Source organism: Triturus cristatus, chromosome 12 (genome assembly GCF_964204655.1).
Source record: "Triturus cristatus chromosome 12, aTriCri1.1, whole genome shotgun sequence".
Classification (NCBI taxonomy): domain Eukaryota; kingdom Metazoa; phylum Chordata; class Amphibia; order Caudata; family Salamandridae; genus Triturus; species Triturus cristatus.
The window spans coordinates 73,502,985-73,530,636 of NC_140595.1; the positions used below are offsets into that span (position 1 = coordinate 73,502,985).

Below are 27,652 nucleotides of genomic sequence, written 5' to 3' on the forward strand. Positions count from 1 at the left end.
AAACGTTTGTTGTAAAGTTTAAGATGCGAGATCAGGCAATGTTACCTTCAATTGTAACTAATCCAAGGTGCAAGGGTGCTTGATGGGCCCATGAACGAAAAGGAGAATTAGCAAAAATAATATGCATGTTTAGTTGAGGTTTTGCAGGGCATTTCACATATGATAAATTTTGTCCAACGAACCTATAGAAAATACAATCAAACAAGACATTATTCCCACTTGTGAAAAGAAAAAAATGGGCATGCAGTATTGCTGCTGTGGATGTCAAGAGTGATGAGAGCAAGAAACAGAAGATGATGATCAACAACAAGAAAACTGTGTTCTTCACATTTGCGGTGTTGGTTAGGAACTTGATGCCCCATTTTGCAAACACAGGACAAATCTGTCAGCATAATGGTGGATTCAGGAACAAGGTATACGTTGATAGGGTAAGATATGGAACGGGTGTATCAAGATGAGAAGTTAGAAAAGTCCAATATCAAACTGATGGCCTATGGCAGGAACAGAATGAAGCTTGTGAGTATTTTGACGTCAATAATAAATCATTGGGGACACCAGTCTAAGGTCTATGTAGCCAAGAACGGTGGATGTTTGTTAGGGTGCCTACAGCAGCGCAATCTAGAAATAATGTTTGATTCCAACCATCCTGACAAGGTGTGGAGAATAGAAGTTAGCAGCAGGCCAGGGCTGTACCATAAGTGAGGAAATAAGATATACCACAGATAAGCTTAGTTAAAGAAGTTGAAGAACATGATTTTAAAGGAATGGGCATTGCCAAAGGTACCTAAGGTTCTAGAAGTGATATTGGCATTGACACACAGTTACAGACAGAGTTAGAAAATCTGTGCAAAGCAGAAATAATTGAAGGCATTGAGGCATCATAGAGGCTATCTCCATTTCTAATTGCCTGAAAGTCGAATTAGGATGTGAGTAGCTCTCAGGGAACTTAATGTACTTGGTTGAACTTGTACCCATTATTGAACTACTAGGTAATAAGCATATTTTCCACGTTAGATCACTCCTCAGCTTACCACCAAATTGCTCTGGAGGAAGGCCCAAAATCACTCACATCTTTTATTATGCTTGAAGGAGCTTTTGGATTTTGTTGTATAACCTTTTGCTTGGCATCTGAATCAGCAATATTCCAAAGGGTAGTGCACCTGTTGCTTAAGGATGATGTCCAAGTGTTTCGACAAGACTGGAAGGAACACAATGTGCCCATGTAATACATTTTGGAAGTATTGAAGAGCGTTCTAAACACCATGAGAGAAAAATGTATCCTCGGAACAGATGGTGTACATTACTTGGGTCACCATATAGACAGGAATGGAATAGCATAAGGCAAGAAGCGCTTTATGAGAACTGTGAGGGATACACCAAAAATCTGTTGCCATCATATTGGTATACCTATATGTAATGTCTTTAACTGTCGGCACTAAATAACTCTGCACGCTGCCTTAAATGCTACTTGGATACTGTCTGTAATATTTTCAACAGAAATGCTTAATAAAAACGATTTTAAAAAAGAAGCTTGGGTTTTCTTTCGTTTGTTAAGTTCTGGGTTTTTGTTCATATGCGGCCTCCATTGCTGTGCCTACAGACACCGGGATCGCCAGCACTTCCGACATCGCTTGGTTTTACACTCGTGTGACTGATATTCTCTACAACTGACTTCTGGTCACTTTATTCCTTCAGACGCGGCCGGCCCTGTTGGGTTGTAGGCGACTTGCTGTGTATAACCTTGTGTATTTCTCTCCTGCATTGTATCTTCACCTGCTTACAGTGACATTGCTTGGCCGGCCCATTGGGTTGTAGGCATTTTCATTTTATGTTTTTCATATTTGGCCGGCAATAAAATGATTTAATACTAAAAAAGAAGCTTTTGCCATCATTCTTCATTTAGGTTGGCATTAAGCTAACTTTGTCACTAATTTTGCAGAGAAAATCCATACTTCAAAGACTTGTTGAAAAAGAATAAAAATTCAATTTCTTTCAAGTGTATGACAGTGAATTTGTAAGAAAAGATATCTGTGACGTGCCTTTCCTCTAAACTTTTAACACAAGGTGTCAATCAATAGTGGAGAAGGAAGAAATTGATTATGCTTTGGGGAAGTACAGAGGAGGAATGGGAGAGATATAACAGTGGCCTATGCTTCCAAGACACGGAGCAATGCTGAACTCAAATACTTGGTGGTGGATGGTGAGGGATCAATAATTTTAGACAATATATTTGTAGCACAAATTTTATTTTGAGGACTGACATTAAGCCACTGTTAGACCTATTTTATCTCCAAGTGTGCAGGCAAGGCACCCCAACACTGCAAAACAGATTTTCTGACTGCACAAATATGCTTTCATAGGGGACGATATCCCAGGATACAGAAAATGGAAGCAAATTGTTTATCACGTTTACCAATGTCAGACAAAGGAGAAAGGTATATAGATGGTGATTTCATGGTAGCAGGGGGGGGTGTAAACTAAGATAAAGATGTATTTATCATTAGTAATGAGTAAATGGAGCAGCAGATAAAGCATTAACATACATAGAAAAGAACACACAATCACCTTGGATATGTAAGGATAACTTAAGCGGTGAGGTGGTTTTGTAGTGTGGCCCTTGAATTGTGTTGGCAGAATGCTGAGAGGGGAGTTGATGGCCATGCCTGTCTGACTGAGGAAAAGAGTGTTGGAGATGGAGCATGACGGATATATTGGCATAAGTGCTATAAAAAGATACTTATAGATTGATTTCTGATGTACAGATTTAGGCACGGCTGTTAAACACATAAGGCAGTAAAAGCTGTGTGCATGAAGCAAATAACAACAGTCTAGTTTCCATCTTAAAAAGTGTGTTGCCCTCAGAAAGCCTGGGGAAAATTGTGTTGGGATACAACAGGGTCATCTGACACCCTATCTTCGGAACTAATATATGTTGTGGTTCTCAAGGATTAACATTCTCTTTGACCAGAGGTACAATTTGTTTCACATATGACTAAGGTTTTCACTGAATTCTTAGAGGAACTTTTATGACAAGGTATACTTGCAAAAATAGTGACTGGTAATGGGGTTCAGTTGGTATCTGCAGAGATGAGGATTTGAGCAATTCGGGAACCAGTCACATTAGGACACCTCAAGGTCTTCTTATAAACAACAAGACAGGGTCTTTAGAGTCCCAACTACTGTTCGTGGTTTACTTTTTATTGCTATCCTCATAAGATAGTAGGAGATGAGTTGAGAAGGATAAGATCATCAAAGGCAGGAAGTTTAACATGGCGGCTATCGGAGAGCAATGCTGAAATGCCCCACTGGATACGGAGGGGCTGAAGAATCACAGATGTTAGTTACAGTCTGCTGCATTCTGCAACCCAAAGGTATCAACCTACAAAGACTGAATCACTGGTCTCTCGCCTATTCTCCTTTGAGGTGTCCAAATAACAAATAAATGTTACATTATGGTGAGCAAAAAGAGAAAATAAGCACCCCTGGTTTAAACAAAAATCATTGATGCCACAATATCTCAATTCCTAGTAACTAGAAAAAAAATATTTCCCTCTAAAATGTCTCTATTTGTAGAAATATTCTTGTGCAGATTCAGCATTCAGAAACTGTGTCTATTTACTTTTGGTTGCACAGATACTTTTATTCTAATATAACAAATCTCCTATTTACATTTTAATTAAATGATCACAGTCATTATCCATTCATGTCAAACTTCTTGTTTCTTGAATTTAGATTAAAACAGTGCATACAATCTATTTCGCTGCTCAATTGGCTTAGTACTAGGCAGAGTAAGAGTGGTGACAATTTGTCTGCTTGTGTATTCCTAAACATTCTAGCTTCTTGAATTGCCTTCCACATTCACCACAAGCATATGGTTTCTTTTTTGAATGCTTTCTCTGATGAGCAATCAGGCTTGACAGCCGCTGGAAAGTCTTCCCACATTCACATTTAAGTAACTTAGGTGATGTGTGTGATTTATGATGAGCAGCAAGGTTTGATTCTCGGTTGAATTTCCTTCCACATTCACTGCACGCAAATGGTTTCTCTCCCGTGTGTAAAGTTTGATGTCTTTTCATGTTTGCAAGGCGGCTGAAACTCTTACTACACAGATTACAGTTATATATTTTCTCTTTAGTGTGAACATTCTTGTGCGTCACTAGGTTTGACAACTGGCTGAAGCTCTTACCACATTTGTCACATGTGTACATTTTCGTGCCTGTGTGCACAGGCAGGTGCCTAATCAAATGTGAAGACTGTTTGAATCTCTTTCCACATTGCCAGCATTCAAAGGGTTTCTCTCCAGTATGCCCTCGTCGATGAATGACCAGGCTTGATGAATGGCAGAAACTCTTTTTACAAACAGTACATTTATATGGTTTCTCTCCAGTGTGAATTCTTTGGTGAACTCGCAGACTCGATATCTGTTTGAAACTCTGGCCACATTCAATACAAACATATGGTTTTTCTTTTGTGTGGCATCTTTGATGATTTATCATCCTAGATGACAGATTGAAGTTCTTACCACATTCAGTGCAGGTGTATGTTATTACCCTTCTCCTTTCTTTTTCTGTTTCAGTGTTAGATAATAGGTTGTCACCATTGTCACACTGAGATTTTTCAATCTGTCTTTCTCTTTTACCATGTTTTGTCTTTTTTTGGGGACAGCGCATCATCTGCCTACTTCTAGCTTATGAACTTTGAAGAACTTTTTCTTTTGTTTTTCTTGACAGTGTACAAAGTAAATCAGATGGTGTAGTTATGCATTAAGAAGTCCTCTTCTTGCATGTCTTTCCAGTACATTTTGCAGTGCTTTGGGAAACAAAACGGAGGTCAATTTAGAATTTGAAATCAAACTAAGCAGATAATTGATCTAATCTAAAATCTAATAATTGTGCCTTGAAACTAGTAACAACCGTTTATCATGAAGATTACAAAATCAGTTGCATCCATTCCTCTTCCATACAACTTACATATATGAACACCAAATCAATGCCTGATTCGGACTTTGGTGAAAGGATCAAGTACCATAACCATGGCGAAGTACTTTACACCTGCCTTGGTGATGGTACTCCGCACGTCAAATTTAGAGCTGTCCACTTGCCCAGCAGATCTCTCTTGCATTTACAGGAACCACCATCACAGCAGTTCCTGTAAATGTTTTGAAAGTTTGACAGACTGCTCCATCATCATGACAGAGCCGGCCGTCTATCTTTCAAACTTGTTTTTTTATGCTTTCATAAACAAGATCCCAAATTGGGATTTTGTTTTGGAAAATGAAAAAAAAAAAAACCACAATGAACACCTCGTCATGGGAGTTTTGTCCCATGTCGCCGAGATGGAGTACCCTTTACGCCAAAGTCTAAATCAGGCCTAAAATGCATGTGATGTTGGTCACATTTATCAAATATACTGCAAGCCTCAAATTGAGACTAATACATTAATTCAATTTTGAGAATCAAGAACCTTTAATTACAGGATTCAATAAAAAGGGAACATCTCCACACTAAAGTTGGAATGGGCAGTGGAAATAGTTGAATTGCGTTTCCTGACGTAAATCTTATGAATACGAGTTTGGGCTTGGTTTTCTGGAGTGAAGCATTACAAGGACCAGATATTTTGGCATCCTTTAGACACAAGCTGCTTGACACTAAAACACCACAGTTGCGTAGGCATTTTCTCTGCTGCATCAGATGCAGATGGGCTTCCTAATTTAAATATATACATCTTTAGTGCAGAACATTTTACCCTAAAGCAAGTTCAAGATCCATGATGGGAGCACCTTCTTGTTCTCTTTTTATCTCTAAAGATAGACTGCTGCCAACATAACCTGGTCACTTCTGAGGACTGAGGGATCCAGGATTTTTCTGTCCCGAAGCCACCATGGTTTACTTGGCGGTGCTGGACAGAAAGGGTGCCATTTGAAGTAGCTTAAGCGGAACAGCTTTAAATTAGGAGTCTCTCCGACACCCTTTCCACTAGTGTTAGGTCTGCTGACAGAGTATTCCGGAGGTATTGCCAACAAAATTAAATTAAAAGACACAATTGCACAATACTAATCATGGTCTATTAAATGATTTGTCTGAAGAAAGGCTAAAACAACATGTTAACTTCTTTTACTGTCCTGACATTTTTTCTCTGGGCCCAAATTCGGTCCACTCTTTCAGACGTCATATAACTCACACAGAAGCAAAAATAGGTCTGTAATCTGATCTTCCTTATATGTGGAATTATGCAGCAGGGGAGGGCCAAATTATGTGGCAGGGGAGGGCCAAATAAGGCAAATGATGCGGATATTTAAAATCCATAAAAGAAAACCTCAACAATAACAATACAGATAGTGCATAGCCACATAGAGTAATAGAAACATGACAACTTAAAAACATTTAGACTATTAGTCCTAAAGTGCATAGCGAACCTATAAGCCTCTTGAGGCATGTGCAAAAAAATAGCAAACAATTAAAATCATCATCTTGTCATTATCAAAGCATAACCATACAGAGTACAAAGACGTAGTCAATGTCATCACCATAAAGGGATTAATGGCCAAAAAGTAGAACAATAAATACCAAAAATATCAAACCGTAACACCATGAATACAGTCCAACCATATTCCATGTTGAACATAAGGCCCTTCAAAGCGGGTACTACCCCCAGACTCGTTTGTTTCGTGGTTCTACAAACAAGGCATATTCCATGACACAAACCATCAGGGGGCTAAACTTTTTTGCCTGAGCCTCCACATATTCAATAAAAAATGTGATGTAGCAAATACAATAAATTGTAAGGGCCATGATTGCTGTTTTGCAGTCTTTAAACCCCAGGTTGCGACAAAGTGGTGAATCCACTTCCTTCTATACTCAGCATGAAATGGGCAAAAAAAAAAAAAAATCACAACATGGACAATGGTCTCGGGCACCTGGGGACAAAAAGTACAATTCCCATCTGAATTATTGGATGCATGCAGCCACTTAACTGTGACCGACCGAAGGGGCAGGGTCCCAAACCGAAATTTCATACATAAAGTTTTGGCTAGGGGAGGCTCAATCTCATCGAAATATCCTTCTGCAAAATAACCATCTTTGTGTTCAAGAAAGGCGTTGGTGAGGGAGTCCACCCTGGCAGAACCCAGAAACAAATTCTATATCTATTGCCAATATAAATGCTTAAATGCCTCTTTCAAAAGCCCTGTAGCTTCCATAGGGGGGTAACCAATGGTTCCGACACCCCATCTCACTCAATCGGCGTTGGACAAACCTAAGTCCGGGAATTCTGGAGGCCCCAGGCAGCGTCATGACATCCTCCAAGCCTTGCCGGTATGGCAATAATGCGGAGGTCACTCAAATCCTACTCATTATTTAGTCATTTTTACACTTGTTAACACTGTCTGCGCATTGGTTGCACCTCATTGGTAACAGGTTGACACCCAAATATAGCAATATGCAACAGAAAAGTGGCCAGATAACCAGTGCAAAGAGCCGTACCCTGCGTAGCAATAAGTGTTGCTGCATTTTTAGTAACTTATGAATCATTTGAGCTAGAAGCAAACATTTTTGGGGTTAAAATCTGCAGATTATGCAGCAGATAATGGACTGTGTGGCAAATGCAGCAATTCTATACCTATGCAAAAGACATGGTGGCCGTGTAATTCCAGTGTTCCTGATTTGGAGGTAATTTAGGTGAAGTTCTAAGTTATGTCTTTCTTGAGATTTTGGACAATAAAAGCACGTCCGTTTATGGATATCAAGAACATGTGTCCAAAGTTCCTCTTTCCAATAATTTTTTTATCTGCTCTTTCGAACTGAATTGAGCTATGTAGAGGACCACTTTAGCAGTGTTTAAAAACAGGCGAATCATGATGCCTCCTATTTTTTTTATTGCAAAACAAAGGGGCCATTTCCCCAGACCTACACTTGTGCTTCAGTTATGAAGGTGATTCAAACAGTTTTCCCCCAGACCTCCGCTTGTGCATCAATTGGGCCTCAATTAGCCAGGTGTATGCTTCAAAAAGCGCATAATGGGAAACAACATTTCATATGAGGTCACGGTTCTCAACTCATTAGACAAGGTACTCTTTAACAGGTCTTACAACCACTGTTCCGTGTTAGGTGCGGGCGCGCACCTATGTCACCCCGAGCGCGCAGTGTAATGTGTGAAGCACACGCAGCCCCTTTGAGAAGACCGCTCGCGCCGCCGCTGTAAAAACGTATGCGGCGCGAAAAACAGTCACTTCCTTCTGCAGTAGGAGAACATGACCGAAGTTCAGCAAAAAGTGGCTCCTGCTGCATTTCTTTTGTTCAAGATGGCGTGGCTGCAGGGCAGATTGGGTGCCTTTTTTTAAGTAATCATGTTAACTGCAACGCCCGTCACGCGCTGCAATTAACATTAATACTTTCACAAGTTTCAGGTGATTCTGAAAGCACACGTCATGCTTGTAGACTTGATGCATTTCATTTGTTAAGAGAAATTGTGTGCTGCGCTCTATTAACAAAAGAAATGCAGCAAGTCTACAAGTACGACGTATGCTTTCAGAATCACCTGAAAGCACAAGTCGTGCTGGTAGATTTCAGAGACGTTTTAAGGCATGACCAAAGTGGGTTCTGGCCCAGGGCCCCAGCCTTTCAGGGGAATCCCCTGAAAGTCTTGCCCTGATGACCATGAATAATTACTAAACAGATTGTTTTAAATACGGTTATCCCTTAATTTATTTTTAAAGTGGGTGACATGTCAGACTCTATTATAGACATTGTGCAGAGAAACATTGTGTTTATTTTTCATGCAACATCCATAAAAAGGTTTCTCTTGGATCGCAGGGCCTCCAAAATCCTTAAGATGTCCTTCGCTGTGGGGCCAGGGCCGGCTCTAGGGCAGTGCTACCGGTGCCACTGCACCGAGTGTTGACAGGTGGGGGAAGTCGTGTTTGCAGGTATATTATATTGTTATAAAAGAACCTACTGCAACTATCCTTGCCTCCAGCATTTTTCATGCAATAATAAATATGGCAAGATACCTCTCAAAGTTTTTGCTAGTGGAAGTTTTAAGGTAGCGCAGAGGGTTAATATGCCTGCTGCAAAGAACGTTTACCATGCAGATCACAAAGTGCATAGAATGAAAATAGGTTAGCGGGTTACTACTTTTGTCAGAGAGGTCATTTGGTTACTTGCAGTTTAGAAGATAAAATCCTAATATAGAACAATAAACCATTAACTGTCATCAAAGAACTTCATGCATACTGCAAGGTACAGATTAGAGCGTTATGATTTTTTCCCCAGCATTCATTATCCTAATGTTGCAAAAGGGGTAATTTAGCTACAAAGCAATTCTCATTAAAGAGAACCCCTGACCATGGTATCACATTTTAAATTCCGAGTTTGTGCTTCTACAGACCAAGCACTCAAACTATACTGCCTACCAGTATGGATAACATGTCACTCCTACACATTGCTGTCCTCTGTCTTGTGTAACATTTCTTATACACTGATTTACATAACTATGATTGATGGTCTCTGTTTAAAGTGTGTGCAATGTAAAGTGCTCCGATTGTCTCTGTTCAATGTATGTGCAATGTAAAGTGCTCCGACACCCTACACTAGTGGCGCTATAAAATGAATCAAATGCATCTCAGAGAGTGGTAATGGAGACTTGAAGGGCACTGTTAAAGGGTAGTAGTGAGGAAATCCGTGGCAGAGGTAGTCATTGGGGGGGCACCAACACTGTCGCACAGGGCGCCACCAGCTCCAAGGCTGGCCCTGTTCAGGGCAGATTGTGTGCCTCCGAGAAAGTATTCATGTTAATTGCAGCGTGTGACGGGCACTGCGAATAACATGAATACTCACACAATCTGCCGCACAGCTGTGCCTTATTAGCAAAAGGTATTGAAGGTACTGGCGATCCTCCACGTGCATCACGGGTGAAAAACACAAGTGACCAATGCAAGTAACCCACGGTTTTGCTGGATTTAGAGTTACTCAAGCAAATTTGACATGGAAACGTTTCGGCTTTTAAGGTATAGAGAATTTGCTCTCCAGCTACCATCGCACTATATTAATATCTATATATAATTTTGTGAACTAACCTTTATGCCACTGTTTTAATCTGAAGGTATGTGAGTATGATCAATGGTATGACTGTTACTTATAAGAAATGTCAGTCGATTGTATGATGGAAATATAAACAAATCATGCTTAGGTACTATTCTTCACAACTTGATGCCTTAACCAGCTTCCAATCATCCTTTCCATGCAGAACCTCTGTTGCTGGATGCCTGGCATTCTGTGTTCCTGCTGCTCTGTCTGCTGTCCAAGAACTACTGTTAATTCTCGCCTCGGTGCCTATTCTAATCATGGGTCCCACTCTGCAACTCTGGGCAATAGCTTGCTTAATCTCCACAACGGCCCCAACAGCGCTGGGATGCCTGGCTTCACCTTGGGGGTGCCCAGGAGTGGACATTTCACAGGGAAAGGCCAGGAAGGGTTCCACAGCGGTATGAGTACAGCGCCAGGACACCCTAGGGTAACAGTGCGCTATACAAGTACAACACATTTACATTTTAGTTGTTGCTGCTGGTAGGTCTGCTGGTCTTGCTACAAATGCTATGATTACCATGCTTACTTAGGGCCTTATTAGGAGTTTGGCGGTGCGGGACTGCCCCGCTCCCACACCATCAAACCCATGTGAGCACCGCCTGCCAGATTTTGACTGTTTTTGTCACTGGCAGGCTGTCTGTCCCACGGCGGTGCCTATAAAAAAGGCACAGCCAGGGGAAGCCAAAGCAAATTTCTGCAGGGCATGGACTATCAAGTTCATGCCCTGTATGAACTGGGGGTTCATGAACACAGGGGGGAATAAATACCATGTGCCCCCCTGTATGTAGCCCCAGGTATGGGATCTTGTATAGGCTCCCAACATTTCCCCACCATATAAACAGTGCTTCAGTTGGGAATCTTTAGTAAAATGTTATAATGGTACCACTGTTGGGAGTCCTGTGCTTTTCTAAAGCTGAAGTGTACTTGCCTGTGTAACCAATTCATGTCATGGTGAGTGTACCCAAGTTGCAAACCTGCCATAAGACCCATCACATGGCGCTGTATGTGTGGAAATGCACCATCTTTTCACTTTTTAAGCAAAGGTTTGGAAAGGTTTTAGCACTGATAACGGTCGCTGTACCCACGTGCACTGTCTGGTTCCTGGCACACATAGCCTTAGCTGCAGCGCACAGAGACCTTACACTGCTGCACAAAGAGGAAAAGAAATTAGAGGGAACATTGCTTACAACTCTGTCTTTACAGATTCACACAAATAATTCTACCTAAAGGATATGGGCAGCCAAGTCATTTTTGGCTGGAGCTTTGATTTCTTAGTCCCATCTGGAGTTCACCAACACCGAGAAGCTGTCAAGGGACATCAGCACCACAGAGTCCCATTTGCAGAGTGGCCCAACTGTCCTGATTTTTGCACCCTCAACCGGCGAGACTGACCACCGCAAGTTCCCAGCCCAGCCGACCTAACCGCGCTGTACCCGAGCGTCCCGACCCGTGTCCTCGAGAACCAACTGTGCTGCCCTGCTAGAAAGACCTTTGTGAACCGAGCCAACCGTTGGGAGCTCCCGGACTTGTCTCCAAGTCTCCCTCTGCAGCCTGTGTGTAGGTGCCACCGCCACCCCACTCCTTTGATGAAACACGTAAAGCTACCAACCCTGACCTGCACCTCTACACTTGGATGCCCCAGGGCAGGTAAACCTTAACTGCTGGTAGTACTGTTGGACCTTACCCCTCCTACCACCTTTAGTCCTGAAGGGGACCCTAGGAAACCTACTGCAAGTACCTGTACAACATGTATGCCTTTTTCTCCCATAGCAAAGAATTACGCGTATAGACGCATTTAAGTGAACATTTTACTTACCTGTAAAAGTTGATATTTTAAAAAGTACTTACTTGTTTACGATGCTCTAGGTATCAAAATATATAGGACTTATTTTTCTAAATTGGTCTCGAATTTATTCTTTGAGTGTGTGTCTCATTTATTGCCTCTGTGAGTAGAACACATGCTTAGCACTACTATCTGATAAGCCTAAACTGCTCGCCCACACTACCACAAAAGGGAGCATTTAGTGTTATCATTTTTGCCTCTGTAAACCAATAATGGTTGCATGGACTCTGTACCTCGTTTTGGTCCACTATATAGTGAGCCAGCTTTCTACACTTAATGAATGTATTGTTTTATTTTTGCATTTGTTCAAGGTTCTGTAAATAGGCTTGCCACCTTTCCTGAGAAAAATAAGCCCGCTTTACTGCCATCATCACTGCTGCTACCGAGGCCAGACAAGGGTGCAGAGACTTCAGGGGGCAGGCCGCACCCCGAATGTCACCAGCAGCGTGCCAGCGCCAGGTGGCGCTTTAAAAAGCATTGTGGGCTCCCGCTGCGCGGGAAGCCAGTTTTACTGCCATCATCACTGCTGCGACCGGGGCCAGACAAGGCTGCAGAGACATCGGGGGCCAGGCTGCACCGCGGACGTCACCAGCAGCATGCCAGTGCCAGAAGGCTCTTTAAAAAGCATTGCAGGCTCCCGCTGCGCGGGACACAAGCGTGTCGCGACCGGGCCCGTCCTTGCCTGTCATAGACCGGAAGAGGCCAGGCAGGGCCCTGTCCCTAACATTTGTAGCTGGGGTGCTGCTGTAGCTCATGTTCTTTCAATTGATCGGATTGTGATACTGGATTGGTGTATTGACTTGATATAGCCCTACAGGCTTCACCATTTTTGAGTGAGTCACATTTCCTTGTTTTATATCGTGCTCCATTTTGCAGGATATCCTGTCCCTAGGGGGAACATTTTGTTTTATAATCTGGGCAAAAGGAAAGCTGGTGACCTCCCGAGGGCGGAAATCAATGCAAAAAAACCTAGGAAACCAGGACATAAGAAGCTGACAGCTGACTCGCATGCAAATGCCGATACCAAAACGCTGGCAGACATTGACTTACTAATCGAGGAGGTTGAGTCTCTATTAAATACTGAGAAAGGGAGGGGAAAGGATAAAGTTCCAAAGGTTCCGGCTATATTTAAAAATACAAAAATCAAAAAAACTCAAAAAGATGACTATAGCACAATAAGGGAATTTTGTCATTTCAGATCACCATCAGACCGAGAATGCTGAAATTGTAGAGGATACAGCTTCCTTACTGTCTAAACATGAGGAAATAGAACATGTTGATCAATTAAGCTATGTCCAGTGTCCACTTTTCACAGAAGTTATTATTGCTACCAATATCCATTGTCAAAATCGTTTTGCCCCTCTTCAATCTCAATATCAATCCCCCGAATGCATCGGAAGGCTACACTCACAATTACCACAGGCCCAACCCGGGATGAATCACGTGGGTCAAATTGAAAATGAGACTCGACAAGGTATAGGGACACCTGTTGAGTCAGTAACTCTAGAAACATTAAACTTAAAATGGAACCATCTTAGCAGTATTGTTGTTTCATTGGTGGATCAAGTCTCCCTGCTGCAAAAGAAGAGTTCCCTCTGCCGTCGTAAACAAGCAAGTCCAGCCGAATTGTCTACGACATCTCATGCAGTACACATTTTTCTGAAGCAGCAGTAGTTTCGAATGGAGCTGATTGGGCACAAAATTCCACCGCTGCATTAAGTTCTGTTCAAATATCTAAAAAGGTGCCGGAAACTACCCAACTTCGAAGGGCCCCTAATGCAAATCGGTTTATGCAACTCCTGAGGCTCTTAAATCAAGTAGTATCCAATAGCAAGGTCGCTAATGTAAAACTGGCCAAGGGTGGAGTAGTCAATGTTAATGCAACCCCTCCCACCTATTTGGATAATGTACAAAAAACTGTCCTCTCTTCCCAGCGAGATTACCCTTTAAGATCTCAAACTACAAATAGTCAAGGAAGATCTAATCGAGATTTTAAAAATCTAATTTACTTGACGAGAGTGCCCAAATTAAACCTTGGAGCCTATGAAAACACTGATGCGCTAAATAATAAATTAATTTATTGGCTGAGGTCGGAGCGCAAATGCCTTTCAGTGATTAGATCTGATATTTTGGAAGCCAGGCGGTGTCCCTCAGATATTGTAGACCTTGATTGTATACAGGTCCCTCTGTAACAGACAGCTAGTGGAGAATCTGATTAACTTTGCACTTGCCATTTTCTGGGGAACAACACGACTGGGATTAGGTTGAAACTGATTTCACCAAATATTAGAAATCTTTAAGGCCTCCTAGTGCAATCTCGCTATTTAACTATGCAGGCTAGCTATTTAACATCTGTCTCCAATCTGAATACAGTCGATTGACTGAGTGGTGAGCATATATGTAATACCTGTACAAATTCTAGCACAATGTCAGCATGTGAGATAGCCAACTTTGTTGGCGATGCTTTAGATCTGTCCAGTGGCAGGAGGGGAAACATAGGGCTGGAGGAAATCACAAATTGTGCGATTACAAATGAGAATGGGGGCAGAGGTTAGGATGAAATATTCTTGGATGATACCCTAGGCCCAAGTAGGATCAGCAAGAACCCAGATAGACCTTGTCCTGATGGGTCAAACATGGGTGGTATTCCAACCATTACACCTGTGGCTCCTAGCTTAAGCCTTCCACAAATTGCTGATCATGAGGTCATTCAAACACAAAACGATATTAGTCTGATATCGTGGAATTTGGCAGGGATTCCACTTAAATTGGGTGACCCGGATTGGCTATTGTATATAAGTAAGCATGACGTTTGCATGTTTCAGGAGACCTGGGCAACAGGAAAAAAAATTGTTTATGGCTATATGAGCTATAGTGTAGAAGCCAAACCACCAAAACATTTTAGGAGGGCTTCAGGGGGCCTCTTGATTCTCATAAAAACAATGTATTTAAGTCATGCACTTCATTACAACTAGAATGCTTAGACTTAATGGGGGTTGTTGCTTCGTTACAGCCGGGACTGGTTTTGGTCTTTTTAAGCATCTATGTAAGAACAACTGGGGCCAATATTGAATCTCCTACTCTTTCTTCTCTTGAAGAAATTTTAGATTCTCTTCATCCTAATTTAAAAATAATATTAGCAGATTTTAATACATCCTATGAGCCATCATCTTATTAACTGGGAAGCCGCGAGCCAACTTTACAGCAACAGGACGTAAGCTAGGCTCTATTACAGTGGGCAGAGGATTGAGGGCATGTAATGGTCGCACTACCTCAGATCCCGATCGAGCACCCACTTTTAGAAGAGGTAATCATGCAAGTGTTATAGACTTCGCTATTCTAGATGTGAGGCTATGGTCACTCTTAGCCGACATGAGAGTAGATAGGCGACCTGAGAGTAATCACGATTCCCTGGTAGTATCACTAATTGGAACCCCATTAGCTAAGGTAATGAACACAAGCCACACAGCCGTGCCTGAACCTGTTTTATCCAACTGTAGACGTTATGTCTCTTGGCCTAAAGTTATGGCAGATCCATCTTTGCTGGCCCAGATGTATGAGCTCTACAGCAATTATTTGAAAAACTATGAAGGAATGAATAAATTGGAAATCCCAATATTGAATATACATAACTTACTCTTTGACGAGCTGCACCAGGTGTTTTATAAGGATGTGGCCCACAAGAAGTCAGCCCTGGGGAGAAATATTAAATGGTATGATTTTTCCTGTAAACAAGCCAAATGCTCCCTAAGGACAGCTGTTCTAGGAGGGGAAAGGAGCCAGATAGCCCAAGCCAGGCATACTTATAAAGTCTCATTAAAACTGGCTAAAAAGAGTTGGGATGATAGAATCTGGGAAGACATGTTGCTTGCGGCTAAAACAAATGATGAGTCTGTTTGGCGCACTGTGTCCCAAACTAGAGAGGTGTATCTCCTGAGGCACAGGGAGTTAGGAATCAGGGTGCTATTGTGTTCATTTGTTTTTAAAGACCTGCTAAAAAATCTGTTTCCATCGCACTTGCACTAGCTTCCCTCCGATCAGCTGGTTGACTGCTGACGTAGGCAGGGCCTCGACGTGACTGGCTGGGCGCTTTAGACACGCCCACAGCCATAGCCACGCCCCCCTCTGCTTTAAAACGCGCGCTGATCGCGAGCGTGGTGCTTTTTCAGCTGTATCTCCTGAGGCACAGCCGGGAGTTAGGAATCAGGGTGCTATTGTGTTAATTTGTTTTTAAAGACCTGCTAAATAATCTGTTTCCATCGCACTTGCACTAGCTTCCCTCCGATCAGCTGGTTGACTGCTGACGTAGGCAGGGCCTCGATGTGACTGGCCGGGCGCTTTAGACACGCCCACAGCCATAGCCACGCCCCCTCTGCTTTAAAACGCGCGCTGATCGCGAGCGTGGTGCTTTTTCAGCTGTATCTCCTGAGGCACAGCCGGGAGTTAGGAATCAGGGTGCTATTGTGTTAATTTGTTTTTAAAGACCTGCTAAATAATCTGTTTCCATCGCACTTGCACTAGCTTCCCTCCGATCAGCTGGTTGACTGCTGACGTAGGCAGGGCCTCGACGTGACTGGCCGGGCGCTTTAGACACGCCCACAGCCATAGCCACGCCCCCCTCTGCTTTAAAACGCGCGCTGATCGCAAGCGTGGTGCTTTTTCAGCTGTATCTCCTGAGGCACAGCCGGGAGTTAGGAATCAGGGTGCTATTGTGTTAATTTGTTTTTAAAGACCTGCTAAATAATCTGTTTCCATCGCACTTGCACTAGCTTCCCTCCGATCAGCTGGTTGACTGCTGACGTAGGCAGGGCCTCGACGTGACTGGCCGGGTGCTTTAGACATGCCCACAGCCATAGCCACGCCCCCCTCTGCTTTAAAACGCGCGCTGATCGCGAGCGTGGTGCTTTTTCAGCTGTATCTCCTGAGGCACAGCCGGGAGTTAGGAATCAGGGTGCTATTGTGTTAATTTGTTTTTAAAGACCTGCTAAATAATCTGTTTCCATCGCACTTGCACTAGCTTCCCTCCGATCAGCTGGTTGACTGCTGACGTAGGCAGGGCCTCGACGTGACTGGCCGGGCGCTTTAGACATGCCCACAGCCATAGCCACGTCCCCGGCTATCATCGTCCACTACCATAAAATATGTGCCCCTACCGGAAGCGCAGCGGGCGCGACGATGGCGCGCCGAAGGCGCGCTTAAGGCAAGCTCGTCTGCGCTCGTCCGCGACTGTCCGGGGCTAGGGGCACGTCACTTGGCTCAATTCACCACCTATTCCCCCGCCCAATTGCGCTGCCTCCGGGGCCCATGGTCGCTATCAGCCTCCACCTGTTCGCGTATTTTGTCTCTTGGCTTGTCTCTGCCTGCTCCTCTCGCCATCTCCCCTCCCCAGCTTGCCCCCCCTTTTCCCTCTAGTGGTAATGTTCTTCCTGTTACCTCAAAAACCTTGGCGGCATACTATTTGAACACCCGGTCTGCAGTAGCCCATGCCCACGAACTTTCGGTTCTGCTGGACCTTCATGCCCCTGATCTTCTTTTTTTAACGGAAACTTGGTTTGGTGATGACTCCCTCCCTGCCTTACTGGCTACCCTACCAGCTCCATATTACGCCCTTCGTGCAGACCGTCAAAATGGTAGACCCGGGGGCGGGGTGGCGGTCATCGCCCGAACCGACCTTCCCTTTCAAACTTTGTCCCTGCCAGATGTCGCTACCACGGAATATTTAGCTATTCGCACTACTTCCACTACGCCCCCTCTCACTTGCATACTTATCTATCGCCCCCCTCAATCCCCCTTATTGTTTCTCCCTGACTTCTTGGAAGTTTTGGCCACCATTACAGTTAATAACTCCTTCATTCTGCTTTTGGGTGATTTTAATTTCTGGCCCTCTGACCCAGCTGAATGCCCATCCTCAAAGGAATTCTCTGATACTCTTTATTCGGTCAACTTCATACCTCACATCCATTCTCCCACCCATATCAAAGGTCATTTTCTTGACCAGATTTGGTCCCTAAATTGCCCCATAGAGTCCCTTACCATCTCGCCCTGTACATGGTCTGACCATCACCTGATCTCTTTTGCTCTTCCCAGACACCCCCCGGTCAATCCCCCACTCTCCAAAAACATCTGGGTTCGTGCCTGGGGACGAGTAGATCCCGAAAGCGTATCCTCCCTACTTACCACCTCTCTTCCTTCCCTGCAAGGTTTATCCGCCCGTTCTCAGGTCACGGCCATTGAACAATGGCTCTCTTCAGGCCGTGACTCTATCGCCCCTTTGAAACGGGTCTCAACCAAACGAGAGAAGGACGCCAATCAGTGGTTTAACGAAGATCTCAAAGCCACTAAATTGGCGGTACGTCGCGCGGAGCGGGCTTGGAGGAGAAACTACTGCCCCTCTCTACGACTGGAGTTTATTAACGTCCTGACCCTATACAAAAAGGATATCCTGAAGGCAAAAACCATCTATTTTTCCTCCAAAATTCTCGCAGCCGAAAACCAATCAAAGGAAATTTTCTCGATTGTACACAATCTGGCGTTTTCGGACAGAACCTCTCTTAAGCCCACTCCTTCTCAGGAACTCTGTCATTCCCTCAATAACTTTTTCATTCAGAAAATAGTCACCATCAAAGCTAACATCCCCCCTCCTTCCCCTACTTTTGTGGATCCCCAGTGTCCCCCCCCCCAAGGGACAACTCACCACCTTCCCACCTCTGACCAAGGAATGTTTGACTGCTATAATCCCACTTGTCAAATCTGGTTCCCCGTTAGATCCCTGCCCGGCCCATATTCTTCGTCATATTTGCATCAGCTGTTCAGATCCCCCCCTTCATCTCCTTAACAGTTCTCTTTCCCAGGGCGTGGTACCTAATCCACTTAAAACCGCAGTCATTGTCCCCATTCTGAAAAAATCGGGCGCTGACCCCTCAGTTCCCGCTAATTTTCGCCCCATCTCCCTCCTGCCGTTCCTGGCGAAAGTACTCGAGCGCCACGTCACCTGCGCCCTGAGCTCCTTCATAGAGAAGTACGGGGCTCTTGCCCCCCGCCAGGCCGGGTTCCGCCCCGCACACTCTACGGAGTCAGTAGTTCTCTCGGTCCTTGATAACCTCAGGGAGGGAATGGATACCAACCAACCCCAGGCCTTGGTCCTCCTCGATCTCTCAGCCGCCTTTGACACGGTGGATCATTCCATCTTACTTTCCCGTGTCGGGGCGGCGGGGATCGGGGGCACCACGTTGGTTTGGTTATCCTCCTTCCTGAGGGACCGTACCCAGGCAGTTCGCCTGGGTGATTTTACTGCGGACTTTCGCAATGTTCAGTGCGGGGTCCCCCAAGGCTCCTCCCTTTCCCCCCTTTTATTTAATCTTTATATTTCCCCTCTGATTTTTTCGTTGCAACAAATGGAGGTCGCCGTATTTAATTATGCGGACGACCTCCAGCTTGTCTTCAATCTTTCCTCTTCCCCCGATTCTGTTCTTAATTTTCAAACCATCATGACTCATATCCGGGACTGGATGAACCACAACCATCTAAAACTCAACCCAGACAAGACCGAGCTGGTGTTGACGGGTGGCTCATCCAACCCTTGGTCCCCTCTCTTCTGGCCGCCTTCCCTAGGTCCCCCACCTGTTCCTTCCACCTCAGTCAAAACTTTAGGCATTAAGCTCAATTCTCAACTCACCCTTCACTCCCAGGTCAGCTCTGTGGTTTCTTCCTCCTTTCTTTCACTGCGCACTATACGCAAGGTGTCCCGTTTTTTCTCATTTGATGCTTTAAAATTGATCACCCTGGCCATGGTCGTATCCCGCCTGGATTATGGCAACCCCCTATATGCGGGTATACCCGCATATAGTCTCCGGCGTTTGCAGCAGATCCAAAACCAGGCGGCGCGCCTGGTGTTTAAACTTCCAAAGTCCCACCACATCACCCCCCTCCTAAAGTCCTTACATTGGCTTCCTGTGCTTGCTCGTGTCCAGTTTAAGCTTGCCTCCATCACCTGTCAAGCTCGACTGGGCACGGCACCGGCTTTCATCTCATCTGAGATTATCCCTTATGTTCCATCTAGGGAACTGCGTTCATCTACCCAATCCCTTCTTACAGTCCCACGGTTCCGGAGAAAGAAATGGGGAAGCTCGAAGTTTGCGACCCTCGCCCTGGTCCTCTGGAACTCTCTGCCTTTCGAGCTTAGAGCTTCAACCCTCTACCCGCATTTCCGGAAACAGCTCAAGGCACATCTTTTTGCTAAATTCTTCAATTAATTCATTAACAGTTTATTTTTCTCTTACTTAGCTCCAGCTCCCCTGCCCAGTCCTCTGTCAGCTGTAGCGCCATGAAACCGCTGGTGTACGTGCGCTGTATAAATAATTTTAAATTCAATTCAAATTCAAATAACAATGCAAAGAGTTACCAACATCATATACCGGCTGATAAGTGGGTATCTCATTTTTCTAATCTGTATGAGTTTCCGACTGATGCCCCCCTCAAGTACATGTGGTAACATAAGATGTTCTATGGATTTGTCCTGCTGTGATACCTTAGAATCTTATGGTTCAGCGATTATCTTTAGCTTAGAAGATACTGCTAATGCCATCCCCGCAATAAAAATCGCTAAGGCACCGGGACCTGATAAGATCACAGGGGATCTATATAAATCAGAATCTGATATTTTAATCTACTTGCCAATGCTATAGCACGAGGGGGAGAGATACCTGATTTTTGGAGGGGGGCAGAGATCGTTACAATACTTAAGAAGGGCAACGCTTGCGAGCCCTCAAACTATAGGCCAATAAGCCTAATTGATAACGCCCAGAAGATCTTTGCAAGGCAAATACTTGATAAGTTGTTACACTGGGTAGACACAAATAACATCATGTCACCCCTTCAAGCAGGTTTTTGCCCTAAGAAGAGCACTATAGATCAAGTTCCCAGATTTGCCACATTATACTGGAAATATATTTTACTTCAACAACAGAAGCTCTATGTGGCGTTTATTGATCTTAGGGCTGCCTTTGATCTTATTCCCCGTTCTAACCTATGGCTCACCTTAAATAGGATGGGAGTTCCTGGGAACCTGGTCCATCTCATGTCCAAACTGCATAGTAACAATTTTGCTCAGGTGTGGTGTGGGCTTGCAGGAGAGCTAACTGAATGCATTCCTATACAGCAGGGGGTGCGACAAGGGGGTGTCTTTGCCCCTACGCTCTTTACCCTCTATATAAATGAAGTGGTGGACATGATTCTCCTACACAGAACGGCATCAAGGTGCCGATGCTCTTGTTTGCCGACGACTCCCTTCTCATCTCCAAGACTCCAGCTCCTTGTTGACCAATTCACAGATTTCTGTTTCTCAAGGGGTCTGGAGCTCAATGCTAGTAAAACCAAGTTCATGGTGTTTGGGAAGGGAGTGGAGAAAAACGTAGCAGTACGTGTTGGGAAGGAAACACTGGAGAGGGTGAAGAGTTTTGATTATTTAGGAGTCAAGGTAATGGAGAGCCTGAAGTGGAATGATCAGCTCAGGAAAAGCATGCTACTACTTGAGCATAGAGCAAATGCTATTAGTAGACTGCATAGACAAACAAGCTCTCGTGCTGTTTCGCTGGCTATAGAGGTTTACTGCGGCAAGGCACAAGGGGCTGCTCTATATGGAGCTGAAATTTGGGGACGTGCTGATGTTTCCCCACTTTCTGCCACAGAAAATAGATTTGTCGGACGGCTTGTCTTTGTTCCCAACAGTACACCTCTAACCCCCTGTTCTTGGATTTAGGACTCAAACGAATTGAAGATCTAGCTGCTCTAAGACCACTTGTTTATTGGATCCGGCTTTTGTCACCCCTGAGCTAAAGGAATTTAGAGATTGTTTGGTTGAAGTTCTCTCCATTAGGGGTGCCAAGTCGATATCCTGGGTAAACATGTTTCCAATTGGTTCATTCAACTGGGCCTAACAAGATTTTGGACTAACCCGGAAAATGTGAGCAAAATTGATCTTAGCATTATGAAATCTAGCTACTGGGTTTATATCCAAGACCAGCAAATTGGCACACGGACAAGTAGATTTTTAGACATTAAACCTTTTTCCCCGTTTTGAGGAATTTTTAGATTTTGTTTCCTCTCCCCTAGCCAAAAGCCTTTATATTCGCTTTAGATTTGGTACTCTACCTTTGAGATCTCTAACTAATAAATGACACAAGGTCTCTAGTTTTAGTATTTGTCCAGCGTGTGGCCTGGGAGATGAGAACGAGGCACATATACTATTTTTCTGTACTCATTACCACTGCCCACGCCGGAAATGGATTATTCCCTTGTGTCAAAATATGAAGGTGGACAAATATTTAGTGGCTCTTAGAATCTTAAAAAGCGAGCAAATTCTTACAGGCAGTCTTGTATAAACACAGTAGATTGCTAAATTTGATTTCTAGTGTTTAGATTAATTCTTTTTAATTATTCTCTGATCTTAATTGTATCAATTTTATATATTCTATGTATCAAGTATTAAGGTAAATTTTATATGTTTTAAAGTGTCTTGCAGTATTTGCACCCAGCTTAGCCTGTCCATAGCTTCTGTTTTAAGTGTTCATAATAACGGAAGAGAGAGAATTTTGATAATCCTCTATTTGCTGCAAAAAACAGAGAAATTGAACTGTGCTGGAAGTCATTTTGAATATGTACTCTGATGTATTTATTGTAATGTTATATGTTTGTATACTTTGATGGTACTTGGCTACCGAATAAAGTTACTACTACTACTGCTGCCATTTATTTACATTTTATGATCCTGGAAGGGCCGAACATAATACTTAAATTGAACTTTATGAAAAATCTTTTTATATGGCCTTTCTTTCTTGGTTTACTTTACTTATAAGTCAGGGATTATTAAGGCACCTCTAGAACAGAATTTAAAGTGCTTTGATTTTTATATTTACTGTTTGAAGCATCTACTGATACGGTAGGAAAATACCGGCATTTTCGCTATTTTTTGTACCAGTTGTGACATTAAAATATTGGTCATCTGGCTAGGTGACAAACCTATCTGTTAACCTTAGGCAAGGGTTGCACTATATAATAATAAGCAAGGAAACCAATGTGGTCCTGAAGCAATAACATGTAGTCACAGGGATTGTGGGCCTACAATTACATATAGGTTCTTGATTTTATGAAAGAGAGGACGTGGTGTCCATAACAACTACATTGTTAGAAGCAGAACATTAAGCTGATCAGGTCTCTCTGCGTGTCAGACCCTGTAGTTAATTAAAAAATGACATTGAAACGAGTCCTCATCAGGCCCTATATTCGTGCCCTTAACTTTACTGGCAAAACATTGATAGGTTTAAGAACAATTCATGTAAATAACTTTAATCCATGTCAGTGATTTAGTTCCTTTTTATATTTCACATGTTTTACAGACCCCTAAGAGTGTTAGATATTTCCAGGATGTTGTGTTTCTGTATTTCTTTTATGCAGCATATTACTTTTAAAGGGCACACGCTGTACTGCATTGCCTATAGGGGTTTATAATGAGCCATGATTGAGAGGTCTGGAGTTGAGGCTGAAGGCAGTGTGAGGTTCTCAGAAGGTGTTCAGAATACATGGTCATCAAATCCTTGGTTCTCTGCAAAGTGAACAGAGCAATGGTGACATATTGCAATCACAAATGAAATTCTGTGTAAATGTGCTTCAAGGAAGTAGGCTGTTGCCAAAATATAGACACGGTAAGAGAAAATGCACTGCTTATAGGTGAGTGGGGGTGTTATACGTTTTGTGATAATGAAGGACATGCAAGGAAGTGTATTCAGAAGAGAAGTGAAAAGATGGAGCTGAAAAGAAAAGAGATGTGGAGTAAGATATGCAGATGGAGGAGATATGGTGAGAAAAAAGGCGTACGTGTAACATAGCGTAATTTTAAAGGGAATGACTGGGGCACTCTGAAGACCACTACCCATTCCAAAGGCCTCAGAATTGCTTAATTCACTGTCTCCCAATTTCAGAGTTGTAACATTTTCAGTAATATTTACAAGAAAATTGCACTCTTAACTTGTCCTTGTGACAGGTGCTCCCCCAAACCTTGACACATTAGTTTTTATTTTGTACATTTGATGAAATTTTATGTCAAAAAGTATTTAATACCGCTTTTAAAATCCCGGGGTTTCGTCCAATTGCAATACACCTTTTTATATTTACAGTTATTACCTGATCATGTGGTGATACTGGCGGTTACGGCCTATTTAAAAGCAGCCCTATATTGGAATAAAATGATGTGTGACTAATTTAAAATGATGCGACATCTAGGTTGGCTTCCTTTCCCCTAAATTGTATTTAATGTCTTATAGATTGTGCAATCTGAGCGTATTATGGTGGAATGTATAGCTTAATGTTTTTAATGTATTTATGTAGAACTTATGTTTTTTATCTTTTATGATTCATAATCGAATAAAGATTTATTACTACTACTACTACTACAAGAAAATTACTGTTGTTACTCATTTATATTAAGCATCCAACATCTTTCCAAAGCAATAGTCCTGGCTGGTTTTCAGTGTATGTAAGTTGCTCTGTTATATGTCTCGGTGCAATAACAGAAAGCTTAAAGGAACCAAAATACCGGTCGGTTGTCATACTGTGGGAATCACATAAAAGTAGTTTGTGTTTAAGCCACGCAAATGAATCCAATAAGCCATGCCCTTTTTAGAGACAACACTTCCACTTTTTCTAAACCCTGATTACAGGTGTGTTGCTGACGGATCTGGAATAAAAACCCTAAAAATAAAATCAGAACGAGGGGGGCGGAGCCTGCTGGCGTTGATGGCGGACGTGTGAGCGCGGAGCTCTCCGCCCCGCTCCTCGTTTTTATCCGTCCAACTATCCTTTGCTGCCGAGCTGCAGTGATTTACGGACGGGGGAAGCCCTGCAGCAGCTGGTGACCTGAGCTGTGCCTTCCTGCCGGCTACGGGGGTTACGGCCGGAGCGCCGGCGAGTGGTGACGGAGCACACGCTGACCTGGGCCTCGATCCCCGGGCTGGAGTCTGTGGCTGCCTGTGCTGCGTGAGCCGACGTGCGGCTGCCCGGAGGGACATAGACCGGTCTCTCGGCGACTTCGACGGAGGGGCGGCGGCTTGATCGGCGGAGGTGAGGACAGCTCGGGGGTGCCCCCGCTAGAGCTACGGAGTGCGAGCCGTCCCCCTCCCCCCTTTGGCCCTGCTGTGACTGGCGACTGCGGCCCTACCTGAGTTGCGTTGGAGTCCTGAGTGCCCCCTGTCCTGTGCGGCCGTTCGGGGCCCGTCGGCAACGACGTGCGACAGTGCTCTTTGGTGCAGCCCTTGAGGTGGTCCGCTGGGCTCCGGCGGGGGCGGAGGAGTCGCGGGAGCTGACGACGCGCGGAAGTCCGGGCGGCGACTCTGGACAAGTGCATTGCTGTGCCTCCCGGGAGCTGGAGTGTTCCGGTGGGGGAGCCTGGGAGTGCTGGGCCGCTGGGCGCAGTGTTGCTCACCGGGCTGATCCCGGGGGAGTAGCGCCCTGACTGGCCCGGCTGGGTCGTGGTGCCAGGCGCACATGGAAGGGCGCCCCGGGGGGCTGACTGGACTGCCGTGAGTAGCGAGCGTACCCCTGGCGAAGAGACCTTGAGGCGCCGCGCCTTTCGCAGGAGTGACTGGAGGGGTCAGCGCCGGAGGAGATTTGGTGGTCCGGTCTGGGTGCCTCTTTACATTTCTTCTGCCCGGATTGCGCAGTGGCGCACTGACTGGTGGCCGTGGTTCTGGCGGAGCGGCGACAGAGAGGCATAGCCATGGGTAAAGGCGACAAAACACAGCCCAAGCTATCCTTTGATCCGCGCAGACCGAAGGGGGCTGCTGGCACTGGCGCGGCACCGGGGACTCCGGATGGCGGAGCAGGAGCGGAGGCCCCGGCAGGCGCGGACATCAAGGCGATGCTGGTGGTGATGGAGAAGGGCCTGCAGGGCAGCCTGACCGCAATTGACGCTAAATTAGATGCCCTCACCTATCGTATGGACCGGATGTCGGAGCGTGTAGACAAGAATGCGGAGCGGTTGGACAACGCGGAGAGGAGAGTCTCGCAGGTGGAAGAGGCCCAAACAGAGTGGGACGCGGACCGTAAACAACTCAGCAAGCTTCTACAGGTCATTCAGGATAAGTCAGAGGACTTGGAGGCCCGTTCACGACGTTCGAACATTCGCATAACGGGTGTTGCGGAATCGACCTCGACTGGGAAGATGGAGCTCTTCATTGAGAAACTGCTGCGTGCCTTGCTGGGTGAGGATGTGTTCTCTCCGATGTTCGTGGTCGAGAGGGCTCACAGGTCGCTCGGCCCGCGCCCTCGGCCAGGGGCGCCGGCGCGGCCGATCATCGCGAAGCTCCTGAATTACAGGGACAGGGACGTGGCTCTTCGGATGGCCAGAGAGAAAGGCAAGCTGCAATACGAGGGCATGGATATCTCGATCTTCCCACACTTTACTGCGAAGGTCCAGGAGGAGAGGCGTCAGTTTGCACCGTATAAACAACAGCTTCGGGACCTCGGCCTGGACTACGCCATGCTCTATCCGGCGAGGCTCCGGATCAACAGGCAGGGGCACTCGCATTTCTTCACTGACCCGAGGGAACTTCAGAAATCCCTGAAGGTATGGTCAAGGGAGCGGCAGAATAGCCCCAGAGCTTTGGGGGACACTTGGAGGGGACCTCGGGGCTGGAGGGTCAAGACTAAGAACTGTGGGGAGTTTGTACATGGCCCACATTTAGACTGTTCAGTCAGGACTTCCGGGCGGGGGATTCCCTACGCTGTGGGAGAATTGAGCTTGATCTGACTGTTGCCGCTGGTGGTACCGGCACTTGCGCGTTGCAGGGTGCCTCTCCTGCCGTTACGTTCGTGGCTGCCTCGAAAATAGTGTTGGGCCCTTACGAGGCCCTGGACATTTGCCCTCCGGCGATTTGACACTGGGTTGGGCTTGCCGTTTGCTGGCCCTCAGGTTGTGTGTCATCGAGCGGGGACCCCCCCATCAAACTAGTGTTGGGAGCCTTGCCGTTTGGCCTTGTTGATTTGTGATCCTGGGTGGGGCGTCCCCTGGGGAGCGGGCCTGGCGGAGCTAACTGTGTTATCCTGGTGGGCAGTGAGGTTGACCACAGCTGAGCGCCGTAGGGGGACCACTTATAACCCAACAGGAGACTTAGCGTAGCTCGCTATGCAGCTCGGTTACTTGGGGGCGGGGCGGCGGAGACGAGCTACTGCCTGGCGTCTTGCCAGATTGTGATTATTGCAGTGCCTAGTAACCTCGACCCTAGCGCAGTAGTTCAGTGGGGAGCTGGTGAGGTTTGTTGGAGTGATGTTTGAGGGGTGTGTTTGTGGTTCTGGGGGGCGGGGGGGGTGTGTGGGAGTGCTGTCTGGCCAGGTTGGGGGTGGTCGGCTGTGGGTGGGTTGGGGTTGGAGGTGGGGGGGCGCACGTACTGTGGAATTGTGGGTTGTTTGCTGCCTTGCTTGGAACCAAGATTGAAGTGCCTGGTTGTGGTCGGCTGGCTGCGTGGTACTCTGGTCTGTGTGGACGTCATTGCTGTAGCACGGGTTTTTGCTATGGGTGACCCTGGGGACTTGACCGGTGATATAGGCGCGGCGTCCCTGAGAGCATTGACATGGAATGTGAGGGGTTTGAACGATTTCCGTAAATTGAGGAAAGTACTGAATTACTTGCATAGACATAATATAGATCTTGCGCTCCTCCAGGAGACACACCTCCCTC

The 27,652-nt window shown here is 45.2% G+C and overlaps 1 protein-coding gene across 1 annotated transcript in view; it reads right to left on the reverse strand.

The window, feature by feature from the left end:
- Positions 1-3,177: 3,177 nt before the first annotated feature.
- LOC146772567 (uncharacterized) overlaps positions 3,178-27,652 on the reverse strand; it is a 29,925-nt gene continuing 5,450 nt past the window's right edge. Inside the window, exon 2 of the mRNA XM_085639608.1 lies at positions 3,178-4,809. Coding sequence (XP_085495734.1) covers positions 3,780-4,673 — 894 coding nt within the window. The 5' untranslated portion in view covers positions 4,674-4,809 and the 3' untranslated portion in view covers positions 3,178-3,779. The remainder of the gene's footprint in view (positions 4,810-27,652) is intronic.